General features: G+C 42.0%; 3 protein-coding genes across 4 annotated transcripts; all 3 read left to right on the forward strand.

The window, feature by feature from the left end:
* The first annotated feature begins 261 nt into the window (after positions 1-261).
* Positions 262-3,850, forward strand: LOC119136737 (protein THEM6-like). The gene is made up of 3 exons (XM_037275441.1): positions 262-355; positions 2,625-3,129; positions 3,195-3,850. The coding sequence occupies exons 2-3, from the start codon at positions 2,629-2,631 to the stop codon at positions 3,300-3,302; spliced, it is 609 nt and encodes a 202-aa protein (XP_037131336.1). The 5' UTR covers positions 262-355; positions 2,625-2,628; the 3' UTR covers positions 3,303-3,850.
* A 708-nt stretch (positions 3,851-4,558) lies between these two features.
* On the forward strand, positions 4,559-7,471 carry LOC119136736 (protein THEM6-like). Its single transcript, XM_037275440.1, has 3 exons — positions 4,559-4,786; positions 6,289-6,796; positions 6,940-7,471. Exons 2-3 carry the CDS (start codon positions 6,293-6,295, stop codon positions 7,048-7,050), a joined length of 615 nt encoding a protein of 204 aa, XP_037131335.1. The 5' UTR covers positions 4,559-4,786; positions 6,289-6,292; the 3' UTR covers positions 7,051-7,471.
* Positions 7,472-8,770: 1,299 nt separating this feature from the next.
* On the forward strand, positions 8,771-12,917 carry mcoln3a (mucolipin 3a). Of its 2 annotated transcripts, none has more exons than XM_037275375.1 (13): positions 8,771-8,878; positions 9,376-9,643; positions 9,712-9,879; positions 9,945-10,098; positions 10,588-10,669; positions 10,740-10,836; positions 10,905-11,004; positions 11,082-11,194; positions 11,484-11,633; positions 11,873-11,974; positions 12,057-12,179; positions 12,245-12,451; positions 12,541-12,917. In XM_037275375.1, exons 2-13 carry the CDS (start codon positions 9,416-9,418, stop codon positions 12,751-12,753), a joined length of 1,737 nt encoding a protein of 578 aa, XP_037131270.1. In that variant the 5' UTR covers positions 8,771-8,878; positions 9,376-9,415; the 3' UTR covers positions 12,754-12,917. The 2 variants fall into 2 exon arrangements, with proteins under 2 accessions (XP_037131270.1, XP_037131271.1); XM_037275376.1 differs by having other exon boundaries at positions 12,598-12,917.
* The last annotated feature ends 358 nt before the right edge of the window (positions 12,918-13,275 follow it).

Below are 13,275 nucleotides of genomic sequence, written 5' to 3' on the forward strand. Positions count from 1 at the left end.
TTAAACACGTTTGAGCCAACTGCACTAATTAACCAATCGCCGCCGCTCTTGTTCGTTGCGTCACACCCGGGCCGTTAAATCCGGAAGTGAAAAAAAGTAATAACAATAATAATAACACTCAATCACAACATCAAACGCTCAATATGTCATAGCCTTAATCGAGAATATTTTCAACCACCATCGGTGAGTTTTTCCTACTTTGTTGTCGTTTCTCGGCGCTTTCTCTCAACGTCAGTTTGTTCAAAGCTTTTGTTTTGAAAGGTACCATCGGAAGTTGCCCGAGTATCTTGACACTGATTGTTTACTCCCCCAAAAGTATGACTTTCTAAGGTTGCGCTCCACCAAAGACACACAGGTGAGTTTCTTCTTCAAGTTTGTCTTCGTGCTACTCCCTCCAGAGTTAGCGAGTTCGTGGGTAGTTGAAGCTGTTGTATTGAAAACATATGTAGGTCTCGTATGGCGAATTTGGCACATTGAGATCTGCTTTGCTTGAAATTCCAACTGTGCATAAAGTACACTTGTTGGTCTTGCAAGACCCGTTTTCCCTTCCAACATGTCATGTTATTCTACGCATAAACTAATAGCTGAATTTTTCACGAGGCAAGTTGAGTTTATTTATTTAGCTCTTAATCATCAGTATTACTGAGACCTCATACGCATAAGTAAAAATATACGAATCTGTTCCGCTGTGATTTTTCTTTAATTAAATTTTTAATCACGCGCGCGCGTATGTTTCTAATCAATTTTCTTAATATGGCCACAAAATACTTAGAAATGACCTCAAAGGGCACTATTTTATATATATATATATATATATATATATATATACCGTATTTTCCGCCCTAAAAGGCGCACCTAAAAACCTAAAATTTTCTCAAAAGCCGACAGTGCGCCTTATAGGCCAGTGCGCCTTATATATGGATCAACTGATGAATTTGTTGATCCATACTGGTTGTACACAGTGCTCTGCCAAAATGTTTCAGTACGTTTTAGTACGACTAGTAAATTACAAGGTCGCATCGCTTCCCAGCATTACGGCAACTGTAGTCAGGGGGCGTCACCGAATAGCTGTTGTACCCGCGAGGCTATTTCATGTCAAAATAGGCTGCTCTGTTAATGTTTCGAGTAAATCTACGGATCGATATGGAAGGGAAACATAGGTAAGTAGTACCAATGCGTTAGATCGAACTTTAGTCAGTTCCGATCATTTTATAGGAGATCGTTTGAGAAACGCGATTGTTTACACTTTGCTGAGGCTCATGGGAGATTGCGAGCTGAGGCTCGTGAGACTTTGCGGATGGCTAATGCTATTGCGATAGCTGCTATACGTACCAGGCTATTTCATGTCAAAATAGGCTGCTCTGTTAATGTTTCGAGTAAATCTACGGATCGATATGGAAGGGAAACATAGGTAAGTAGTACCAATGCGTTAGATCGAACTTTAGTCAGTTCCGATCATTTTATAGGAGATCGTTTGAGAAACGCGATTGTTTACACTTCGCTGAGGCTCATGGGAGATTGCGAGCTGAGGCTCGTGAGACTTTGCGGATGGCTAATGCTATTGCGATAGCTGCTATACGTACCAGGCTATTTCATGTCAAAATAGGCTGCTCTGTTAATGTTTCGAGTAAATCTACGGATCGATATGGAAGGGAAACATAGGTAAGTAGTACCAATGAGTTAGATCGAACTTTAGTCAGTTCCGATCATTTTATAGGAGATTGTTTGAGAAACGCGATTGTTTACACTTTGCTGAGGCTCATGGGAGATTGCGAGCTGAGGCTCGTGAGACTTTGCGGATGGCTAATGCTATTGCGATAGCTGCTATACGTACCAGGCTATTTCATGTCAAAATAGGCTGCTCTGTTAATGTTTCGAGTAAATCTACGGATCGATATGGAAGGGAAACATAGGTAAGTAGTACCAATGCGTTAGATCGAACTTTAGTCAGTTCCGATCATTTTATAGGAGATCGTTTGAGAAACGCGATTGTTTACACTTTGCTGAGGCTCATGGGAGATTGCGAGCTGAGGCTCGTGAGACTTTGCGGATGGCTAATGCTATTGCGATGGCTGCTATACGTACCAGGCTATTTCATGTCAAAATAGGCTGCTCTGTTAATGTTTCGAGTAAATCTACGGATCGATATGGAAGGGAAACATAGGTAAGTAGTACCAATGCGTTCGATCGAACTTTAGTCAGTTCTGATCATTTTATAGGAGATCGTTTGAGAAACGCGATTGTTTACAGAGGGCTCGTTGGTTATTGGCTAGTGGATGCATACCGCAACCCTAGTCAACCTCAGTTTGATGCAGTATAGCTTCTATTTTATGCGCCTTATAATCCGGTGCGCCTTATATATGGACAAAGTTTTAAAATGGGCCGTTCATTGAAGGTGCGCCTTATAACCCGGTGCGCCTTTTAGGGCGGAAAATACGGTATATGTATGTGTGTGTGTGGGGGGGTATTAACCCCCTCAAATGTGTCAGACTGAGGAAATCTCTCACATGTCCCCCTTCCGGTCCCCAATTGCTTTTAGGTCTAGACTCTGGCTGGGCTATCTCAAAACTCAATTTTTTTTTTTTCTTCTATTGCTCATCACATGGATCCGCTTTGACCTCCAGAGAAATGTGGTTGCTGCTGCTGCTTGCCGCCTTGCTGGCTCTCTTCTGCACCCTGGACGTGTGGTACTTCGTGCGGGCGGCTGCCGTGGTCATCCGCGCCTGGCTGCAGCCTCCCGTGCGCGATGTGACGGGCGAGCAGGTCATGACCAGCTGGGTGGCCCCACGCGACATCGACATGTGTCACATGAACAACGCCCGCTACCTGCGTGAGTGCGACTTCGCCCGCTTCTCACTGTACATGCGCAATGGCGTCTTCAAGGCACTTCGGGCCCTCAAGGCTTCCATGGTGGTGGGGGCGACCACTATCCGCTACCGCCGTCCACTTTATATCGGTGAGGCATACGAGCTGCGGAGTCGGGTGGTGACATGGGACGACAAATCCTTCTTCCTGGAGCAGAGGTTCGTGTCGAGCAAAGATGAGCTTGTGTGCGCCGTCATGTACTGCAAGCAGACTGTCCTACGTAGTAGCCCAGACAGTATCATGCAGTATCTTTGCAAGCGGAAGGTAAGATGTCAACAGGATCATTTGTCCGATTCAGAAGGATTTAACTTGAGCGTTGGTCCGTTCAGGTGGAGCGTCCCGAATTCCCAGAGGACCTCCAGCACTGGATCAACTTCATCTCAACCAGCAGTCAGCACCTCAGAGCAGAGAGCGGCCTCATGGAGAAAGATAAATAAGCAAAGACATTAGAAGTTATTAGGGAACCCCCGCAATTCACAAAGGACAGGGACCATGGCCTGCAATGAATAGCGAAAACCTGTGAATAATTGATGTCCCTCTAGAAAGGGGATTGCACAAGATTATAGATAGATGCTACAAGATGACAGCAAAGCAGATATCATGCATCTAGCATGTACACAATCATGCTACATGAAGGCTATATTCTGGAGTTACAAACAAACCACATTCACACAGTATTGATGAGCCATCAATACTAGCCAAAGTCACTTAATAGCAGGGGAAAAGAAGCAGGAACATTCTTTGTTTCACTTCCGACAACACATGAGAGGCATTCAAGGTCCGTGAAGAAAAACCCTGGAATTACTTCAACCAAACAGCAACATCAAGATAACACCAGGCAATGCCAACGTAATACTTACTTTGGCCTAAGTACAAAAGAAATCAATTTGTGAATGCGAATCTGTGATTGTATGGGGGATCACTATTTGTTATTTTTGTCATGAGGATAACTTATAAATCTGTGAATTAAAGTTGCCTTTTTGCACCTGAGTACAATTATTCAAACCTCAAATCAAGACAGTTGATGGTTAAAATGGGAGAGAGAAAAAGATTAAGAAGTGTGTCATTTTTAGAAGTACTGTAGTCTGTGTAAGCCACAACACGGATGACATCATCGTTTAACCTTATAAGGTGAATAATTACGGCCTGAGGCATTACGTACTATGAAATGACAATTTACTTTTATCTTTAAGGGGTATTAGTTCACTAGCATGTTATCAAAGTTATCACATCGACGTGTTATCTTGCAAAGGCGCCAACTCCTCAGTAAGGAATGCAGATAGGTAGTCCTCGAAGACGCTAGTTTAAGGACATCACGTAATTTGCGAAACATTCACATGTCATCGTAATGGGCCCCTTCGGAGAAAGGGTTTACATCATGGAAGAGGCTAAAAAGTGAGTAATAATTAAAAAAAAGATATTAAACCGCGCTCAGTGTTTCTGGTCTGGGCCAGGCAAAGGGGGTTACAGGGTTGGATTTGTGTTTGTGGCAGTATTAAATATTAACGTGTGGGACAAAAGGCTATGTCTGAAATTGAACATTGTAACCAGTCAGCTCAAAAAGATACGTTGTCGTATCTAAATTCCGAAAGGCCCATGAAGGAGTACCACGCAAGAGTGGTGTGTGATTGGTGGAAAATGAGGAAGCGATGTTTTTGTTTTAATGACGCAAACACAATTTCATTTACAAGGGCTAGAACATAACAAGTAGCAGGCGTATTTGATGAATTAAAGAACAAATAAAAATAAAAACTAGGGGCAGCAATTAGGTAATGCAAGCGCGGAACCAGTTTAGTTCCTGCCTTGTCTCGTGACGTCACAGACCCGGAAATCATGCGGATACGCTGGCTGTACCCTCGAGCAGAACACCGGTTTCTTGGTCTCATCGCAGCAGATGGTAGTGCTCCCTTAGCAACTCACGGTGAGTCGTTTGATGCCTTAAAATTATCAAAGGAGAAGCCGGTGAAGACTAAAATCGGAACATTTCTGCAGCACATGCTTTATTACGGATTAGCAGGGGGGAGTCGCGATCGCTTATGCAGTTCAGATCAGCCAAGCTAGGTAGCTAAATATCCAAAGCCAGAGCATCGGACTGGTCCTATTTGTCCTCTCAAGGTTGAACTGAATGGCTTTAAATTTTTAAGCGAGCAGTGACACGTTCGTCTACGTTAATAATGCGTCACTGTTGCGGGAGTTGGATCCAAAAGACAGCAGGTGGAGTACAAGTTGGGTATTCGTTGATGCGATTCTTGGACATTTAAAATTTCTAATATTTGTCAATTTGCAGGAATATAGATGTGCAATTGTTGTACAATTTATAGACTTTTGTGAAAATCAAATTTTTTTATGTTGATCATTTCTCATTAATTTTATTATAGGGATGGGGAACTTAAACGACTGATTGTGACACAATTTCCGTCAGTGTTCCAGGAGGCCACTTAGGAACGCCCATTTTTAAAAATACGTATATGACAAAAAATGCCATTTTATTGAGGATAAGATATGTGCATCTTTTTTACTGAACCAGTTTGCAGAAGGGCATTTAAATGGATATGGAAAAGAGTTTGCTCTTTTGCATTTGAATATTCTGTACCATATTGAAACGAATACATTCAATTCAATATTTGTCACCTGTGTGAACGCTGCAGTTTAGACCAGTCGTTGGTCCTCTCCATAAAGCACGGACTTAGATATGAATATGCAAATGGACTACAAAGGCTACATGAATAGTCATATGGAAGTCTGTGCTGTTAAGGTGAGTCCAGCACAGCGGCCATTGTCGAATTAAGTCGTCACTCGCCATGCATGTTTGTTTACAATATTAAAAAACGTTGAATACGTCCACGCTTTTAGAGGACACAAATTTGTGAACCCCTCATGCACCTCAAACGACATGTCAACGCTGTGGTAAAAAATAATCGCTGGTTGTTCACATTAAATAATACAACCTCAGAGTTGAAGGCGCTGGTGCTCGAATTGTGCCATCTTGTGGGTAACATTGTTATTACTTCCCGGCTCAGCAACGGTAAACATTTAATAATAATAATGATAATGATCAAAGGCTACTCCGAGTGGCGTGCCCGTCCCTGGTATATAATTTCTGTAATTTATTTTTAAATAAAAAAGAAAGTTTGTAGATTTTAATCACTACATATATTTGATGTTTGTTTTGTAACTTGATTATATTTTTTCATATCTTTTTTGCCAAGAATATTTTTGCTTTTTTGAAATATTTGTTTCTATTTTTTATCTTTTTAAATTTTTTATTTCATGTTTTAGCGTTTTCTTCCAACATTTTACCCAGTATTGTTTTTAATTATTGTTTAAAAAAAAGGTTACTGTTAAGGTTGCCAATGTTTCTATTATCCCATCCATCATTCAGTCCTTTTTCTGTTTTGTTTGTGGTTTTTTTTGTCCATTCAGAGACATGCTGCTGTTGCTGCTGCTGCTAGGCCTCCTGGTGCTCTTCTGCACTGTGGACGTGTGGTATTTCCTGCGGGCAGTCCAAGTGATGATCCAATCCTTGTTCCAGCCACGCATACATGATGTGCTGGCAGAGCAACGCGTCGACGGCATGGTCCTCCCCCATGACGTGGACTACAAGGGCCACATGAACAACTCGCGCTACCTGCGCGAGTGTGACTTTGCCCGTTTCCACCACTACATGCGCAATGGGCTCTTCATGGCCTTGTGCAGGATGGGGGCTAAGATGGTGATCGGGGCCTCCACCATCCGCTACCGGCGTTCCTTGGGGTTTGCCGAGACGTTTGAGATCCGCACCAGAGTGCTGGGCTGGGACGACAAGGCCTTCTACCTGGAGCAGCGCTTCGTGTCCAAGAAGGACGGCTTTGTGTCTGCTGTGTTGCTCTGCAGGCAGAATGTGGTGCACAGCAGCCCTGAGGAGATTGTTGAGTTTGTCTGCAAAAAGAAGGTGAGTGACACGTGGGCCACACTGAAACTGTTGGATAGGCTGAAATTGGAACAGTATGGGCATGTGTAATGAGCTCAATACATTTAGATAGAATGAAATCATGGTTGATGTTTGCCCGAGTCTCGTTTTTTGTGTGTCACCAGATCCAATGTCCTCTGCTGGGCGAGGATGTGAAGCACTGGATCAACTTCATTTCAGCCAACAGCCAAGCCCTGAGGGCCGAGAGTGGACTGGTGCAGAAGAAGGACGAATGAACGCATGCATATCGTTAGCAATACAAACACGGTAGAGGGCCATCCCAGGCCTCATGATATTTCCTTTTCCCAGTTTGTTACGAATATTATTTTTTCTGGCGTATATGATGTACTACGGAGATATGATCATGAAAGTGAGCGATACGTTCACACAGGCATGCGGAAGCAACTTGATCTCCTGCCAAGACAGGAGAATGTGTGCGCACTTCTGAGGAGTTGGTTGTCCAGTACTTGATACAAAAAAATTGCACAAAAAAAGCTTCCCATAGAGAAACGTCAATATTTTATCATAAAGGGATCATTTGCTGTTTTGATGGGTGGTATTTAAAACTCTTAATGTAATGTTGCAGGCAACTTTGAATGACAATGCAGTACGCAGATAATATAATTTATTTATAAACCTTGCACTTCATCTTCTGACCAAAATATGATTATTAACATTGAGATATTTGAATGTTATTTATGTTATGAATGGACTGATTGACAGTCACTCGTTGACTTGTTAGGTTTATCTTAAATTATTTATGGAATGAAGCCATGTACAGTCAAACTTCGGCTTTCGAACGTCCCGGTTCTCGAACAAATCGGAATTCGAACGAAAGATTCGAGATTTTTTTGCTTCGGTTGTCGAACAAAATTCGGAGGCCGAACCTCGCGAGATGAGCCGAAAGGACCCAAGAAAACCCGAGCGCGCGGCCCGGATGCCGACTGACTCCGTTCCTTATTGTATTTTCGTTACTTTGAGGATTATATTCACCCCTAATCATGCCTCCAAACAAAGCAAGTGGGAGCAGTAAAGCCATCCTAAAACACAAAGACGCTCTTAAAGCAATACGACAGTGAGCGCCCGGCGCGCTGCGGTTGCGCGATCGGACCAAATTAAGCTCCCTGCGCACTGAGGTCCACTTAAAATTTGGAAAGTACATCAGGGCGTTAAAAATATTTTCTAAATTTCAGCGACGGCTCTCTCACAATAATGCGACCAGCGCGGTGCAGTTGCGCGATCGGACAAAAATGCGCAAATGAAAAAATGCTTAAAAAAGGCGGTTTCTTTTGTCTTGGAACGGATAAAAAAAATTTCCATGATTTGTAATGGGAAAAATAGATTCGGAATTCGACCGATTCACTTCTCGAACCGCCTTCTGGAACGGATTGTGGTCGAAAACCGAGGTTTGACTGTCCAATAAAAGTACGTTGGTTGTATCTAATGGCATTTTCAAATGAATACAATCGAAATTAGGGCTGAATGAAATCTAATTGCGACAGAAATTTTACGATTGCGATATATTGTACGATTCTCCTCTTAGCATGTATTTATTTTATTTTTTACGAGAGGCGGAGTACACTGTAAATCGGTCGCCAGCCAATCACACTCTTATTCACACCTATGGACAAGTAGTCATGCTTCTTTTTACAATGTTGGGAAGACAGAGTGCCTCAGATTAACAACATAGAGGAGGCGTTTATTAAATGTTGTGGCCATATCAGGCTGAGGTATTCCTTATATGTCTACTCAAAAATATTAGACAATAAAACAAGACAAACAAAAGCTCTTGGACTCATAATTCATTTTACTAATGCTCAAATGTCACAATGTGGGTTATCTCTTTAAAATATATGATTAAGCCTAAAGATTGGCAGGCATTGACCGGTGTTCTATGGTTGTGCTGCTGCTTCTTTTTTTTTTTCTTTTTTTTTCTTTTTTCAAAATGGTGTTTGGAAATTCCATAACTGGAAAAGCTGAACATGACACAGAAGTATGAAAGTCGCCGTCGTGGAGCGTACTGTCGTGTAAGCAGCACCACCAATGCACAGCCACATGTGATAGGTAAGTCCAATATTATCATTTTTACTAGTGTTATCATTATTATTGTGTATTTACCCTCCATTTTTTTAATATCATAGTATGATCATAGTATCTAGATGTGTCAGCATAAGTGATTTTTAAATTTTTTCTTGTTCTGTTGTGCAGCATGTTGTACATTGTATCTATTTACACTACTATTATATTACTACTATTTAAATTATATTTATTTAGTATTAATAGGCAAAGTGTTGAATATCAGTAATCTGGATGACTTTACTGTCATATTTAGTATTTGCGATGCACTTTTAAAAAAGAAAATCAATTTATCGCCATATTGCGCACCAAAAATCTATTACGCTGAATGAAAATATTCTTTTAAAATTTAAAAATGTATTTAATTGAATTTTGTTGTCTCATAAAACTGGTGAAAGGTCATGTAGGAAAACCAGTTTGATAAACATCAGAATGACTGGAATGATGGAGCCATTCACGAACTTGAAGTTGTGTTGTGTCTGAAGCACATTGAAGCGTTCGCAGTGTCTCATTGTGTTCGGTGCCATGGAGGAATCGGAGCCCCTTTTGCCTGGCCGCTCGGAGAACAGGAGAGCCAACGGCCACTGCAGATGGAGTCTTCGCACCCCCAACATGGACCCCAGGGTGGTGGAGGATCTGAGGCGCAGGCTCAAGTACTTCTTCATGAACCCTTGCCAGAAGTACAAAGCTCGAGGCCGCAAGCCGTGGAAGCTGATGCTCCAAATATTCAAAATTGCCCTCATCACCGCCCAGGTGGATCATCTCGACTGCTTCTGATGAATCACAGAACATTTCCTTAACTTTATCGCTTTCTCTTTCAGCTGGTCTCATTCGGACTGAGCAATGAGATGATGGTCACTTTCAAAGATGACAACCTGATGGCATTCCGTCATCTCTTCCTGAAAGGATACAAGGACCGCAATCTTGGAGGTCATGTTTTGCACACCAAAACAGACGTGTTCGAGCACATCGACTACATCATCAACAGGGTAAACTGCGCGAAACCTTGTGCGTTGACAAAGTTTCAGTTTTGATTGACATTCTCCTCTCGCAGTACATCAATCTCCAAAACCTGACAGTAGGTAATCTGGCTTATGAGAAGATTGATGGAGAGTACACCCCACTGTTGGTCTGCCAAGAGTTTTACCGGAACAGCAACATCGACCCCGGAAACGAGACCTTCTACATTGATCCGCACGTTGAAACTGGTAACAATTTATGACACTGTTTCAAAAAATATAATATAATGTAATGTTGGCAAATAAGGGATTTTGAATTTTTGTAATTTTTTAGAGGTGGATATTCCGTCATAGTTTCAGCAAACAGGACTCCCACCAATATGAATTTGTTAAAGGCCAATTTTGATTGGATTTTTGATTGAATTACGATAACTGCAGATAAATCCCCAAGTTTCTGAAAGAATAAGCGTTTCAGCTGAGAAAATGTTGTCATTGATTGAGTTTGTATCAGTGGAGTGATAGTGCTTTTACTAATGACCTGAATGCTATGAGTCTTGTTTCACTTTAAAGAAGAGCAAAATATAGTCAATTGAGTCATGCTTTTATATTTATACCATCTGAATCATAGCGCCAGTGGAAAATAATCACAAAGTGGAGTAAAGTGCATCTTCCGCAAAACATGTAGAAGCCGATGTTTATCAGAGGAACAAATTTAGCTGATAATGTTTTCATACTCAGAATGCATTTCCATCTACCCTGTGCTGTCATTGGACAATGGCAGTCTGGCCGCGCCCCTCAACTTCTCTTTGGACTTTAGAAGGTGATTAAGAGTCAAACTATAAGTGTGTTAAGTTGCCGGCCTACTCATGTTGTACGTTCCTTGCGTCCAGGCTGCTGTCAGTCAACGTTTACTTCACCCTGAAAACCATCAACCTGCAGACCGTGAGGCACCACGAGCTTCCCGATTGTTACGTCTTCCACGTGGTGGTCAGCTTCCACCGACGCCATTGCACAACAAAATGGCGGCGACTCACCCGTTTTACATTTTGGTGCAGATCACGTTCGATAATCACGCCCACAGCGGAAATATCAAAGTGGCGGTTGGAAACGACGTCACCATCAATGAATGCAGAGACTGGAATGTGGAGGGCACTTGTAAAATGAGAATTCATCTTTGTTGTGAAATTCAACGCAGCCAACATTAACCCCAAATCTGCGTTTTGCTATTATAGCTGGAAAAAACGACTACCTCCTGCTCTTCTTCGATTCCGTGGTCATCCTCGCTTGCTTCACCTCGCTGATCCTCTGCATACGTTCTGTCGTCAACGGCATCCAGCTCCAGTTTGTGAGTAATGTTGACCCTATTTAAACTCTGCTGTTGCTAACCAAAAAAGCAGCACCAAAACAAGTAAAAAAAGTCCCTGGGTTTGATTTTATGACTGTCATAAAATTGCAAATGTCTGTCATGTGCATTGGTTTAAACAACACTTTAACTTTACAATTTGTAACATACCAATCTTTATGTGTTCCAAAATCCAATGAGCCATTTTGTTGTCTTCACAAACATTTTTCTGCAGGTCTTTACCATCATCATAGTCTTTCTCTAGTGATTGTACGTGCATATCCCCCTGCAGGAGTTCAACACATTCTTCCACGCATACTACAATAAAATTGTGACTATGTCCGACCGCTTGGAGTTTGTGAATGGCTGGTACATCCTCATCATTGTCAGCGACACGCTGACCATCGTGGGTTCGACTTTGAAGATCGGAATACAGACAAAGGTGTGTTTTTGTTCATGGTATATTTTTATGTGTTAGTGAGCAGGACTGCTGAAAAATCAATAAATATGTGTTTAGAAACACTTTGTAGATGGCTGCAAAGGTCTGACCCATTAATCGGACGACCAATTAAATTGTACGATTATGGCCGAAAATGACTCGTGATGGTTTGTATTTAATTTGCAACGTATTCATGGCGCTGTGGTGTAGAAATCTTTTGACGCCGATTTTTTTTCTCTCAGTTCATGACCAGTTATGACGAGTGCAGCATTTTGCTGGGAACAGCAACCATGATGGTGTGGGTGGGCGTGATCCGGTACCTCGGTTTCTTCAAGAAATACAACGTAAGAGTGGTCACATGCAATCTTGTGTGAAGAGAATAGGTTTCCTTTTTCTAAATTTGTTTAATTTATTTATTTTTAACAGATCCTAATCTTGACTTTGAGAGCGGCTTTCCCAAACGTGATCCGATTCTGCTGTTGCGCAGCCATGATCTACCTCGGTTACTGTTTCTGCGGCTGGATTGTGCTTGGGCCGTACCACGACAAAGTATGCCCTCGAGTCATATCCCTTCACTTACTTCAATTACAAATTTCCAACAATTTTGTCATCAGTTCCGGACCTTTGACAAAGTGACCGAATGTCTCTTCTCGCTGATCAACGGCGACGACATGTACGCGACCTTCCTGAAGATGCCCGATAATGGCTACATGGTGTGGCTCTTCAGTCGCCTCTACCTCTACTCTTTCATCTCTCTCTTCATCTACATGGTGCTCAGCCTCTTCATCGCTCTCATCACCGACACCTACGAGACTATCAAGGTCAGACCGCCGACATGGAAATAACAATGGAACCTCTAAATTTAGATGGCTTCCGAGTTCTTTACTTAATTTTTACTTTCGCTTTGGAGGTTCCAACCTGCATGCTGCGTTCAAATGACCCCAACCTGATTTTCAAACTGTCGCAGCATCATCAGCAAGAAAAAGTGCCGGTGTCCCAGCTCCAGGCCTTCATAGCCGAGTGCAGAGACGAGCCCGAGTCTGGACGCTACCAAACAGACGAGGAGCCACTTTCTTCCTGCCTCTTGTCTTGTTTTTGCTGTGGCTGCAGGAAGAAGATTTGACTTCTGTTGCTAATTGTCTTATAATCATTCTGTTTTGGAATCAAATCGTCTATATGAAGAACATCATTTTTTATTGTGTAAAAACTACAATGTTTAAATTAAATTATTCCAGTAATTCGTAAACTATGGCACTGTCGGTTTGAATAAAAGGGTTTAAGAAATGACAAGTCAGTGCACCTTTAGTCAATTGTTGAACAGAGTGCGCCATCTAGAGGAGTAGAAAATACAACAACCGGTTCATGGAGCAAAATACCTGCCATTCAAACAGGGGTGTGTAGACTTTTCTTCCCTTCACCTGAAATGACATGTTTTAGTTCGCACTACTGCAAATTAAAGTTTACTTTAAATGAGTTAACAATTTTTTCCAACTATTGAAATTTGAAATATATATAAAACATGACAACTTGGTATGCTTTTTTTCAGTGCAACGAAGAGGTCTCATTCTGGGGGAGTCAATGGCGATAACGAGCTGCCACAAAATCGTGGATGTCCGGTAACGGAGGGCCCCATAAGAGAGGCAGG

The sequence above is a fragment of the Syngnathus acus genome, chromosome 17 (genome assembly GCF_901709675.1).
Source record: "Syngnathus acus chromosome 17, fSynAcu1.2, whole genome shotgun sequence".
Classification (NCBI taxonomy): Eukaryota; Metazoa; Chordata; class Actinopteri; order Syngnathiformes; family Syngnathidae; genus Syngnathus; species Syngnathus acus.

Coding starts and splice junctions, on each gene's coding strand:
- LOC119136737 (XM_037275441.1), top strand. CDS start 2,629: ATGTGGTTGCTGCTGCTGCTTGCCGCCTTGCTGGCTCTCTTCTGCACC. Junction 3,130..3,194: donor AGTATCTTTGCAAGCGGAAG/GTAAGATGTCAA, acceptor TGGTCCGTTCAG/GTGGAGCGTCCCGAATTCCC.
- mcoln3a (XM_037275375.1), top strand. CDS start 9,416: ATGGAGGAATCGGAGCCCCTTTTGCCTGGCCGCTCGGAGAACAGGAGA. Junction 10,670..10,739: donor TTCTCTTTGGACTTTAGAAG/GTGATTAAGAGT, acceptor CCTTGCGTCCAG/GCTGCTGTCAGTCAACGTTT. Junction 11,195..11,483: donor ACGGCATCCAGCTCCAGTTT/GTGAGTAATGTT, acceptor ATCCCCCTGCAG/GAGTTCAACACATTCTTCCA.
- LOC119136736 (XM_037275440.1), top strand. CDS start 6,293: ATGCTGCTGTTGCTGCTGCTGCTAGGCCTCCTGGTGCTCTTCTGCACT. Junction 6,797..6,939: donor AGTTTGTCTGCAAAAAGAAG/GTGAGTGACACG, acceptor GTGTGTCACCAG/ATCCAATGTCCTCTGCTGGG.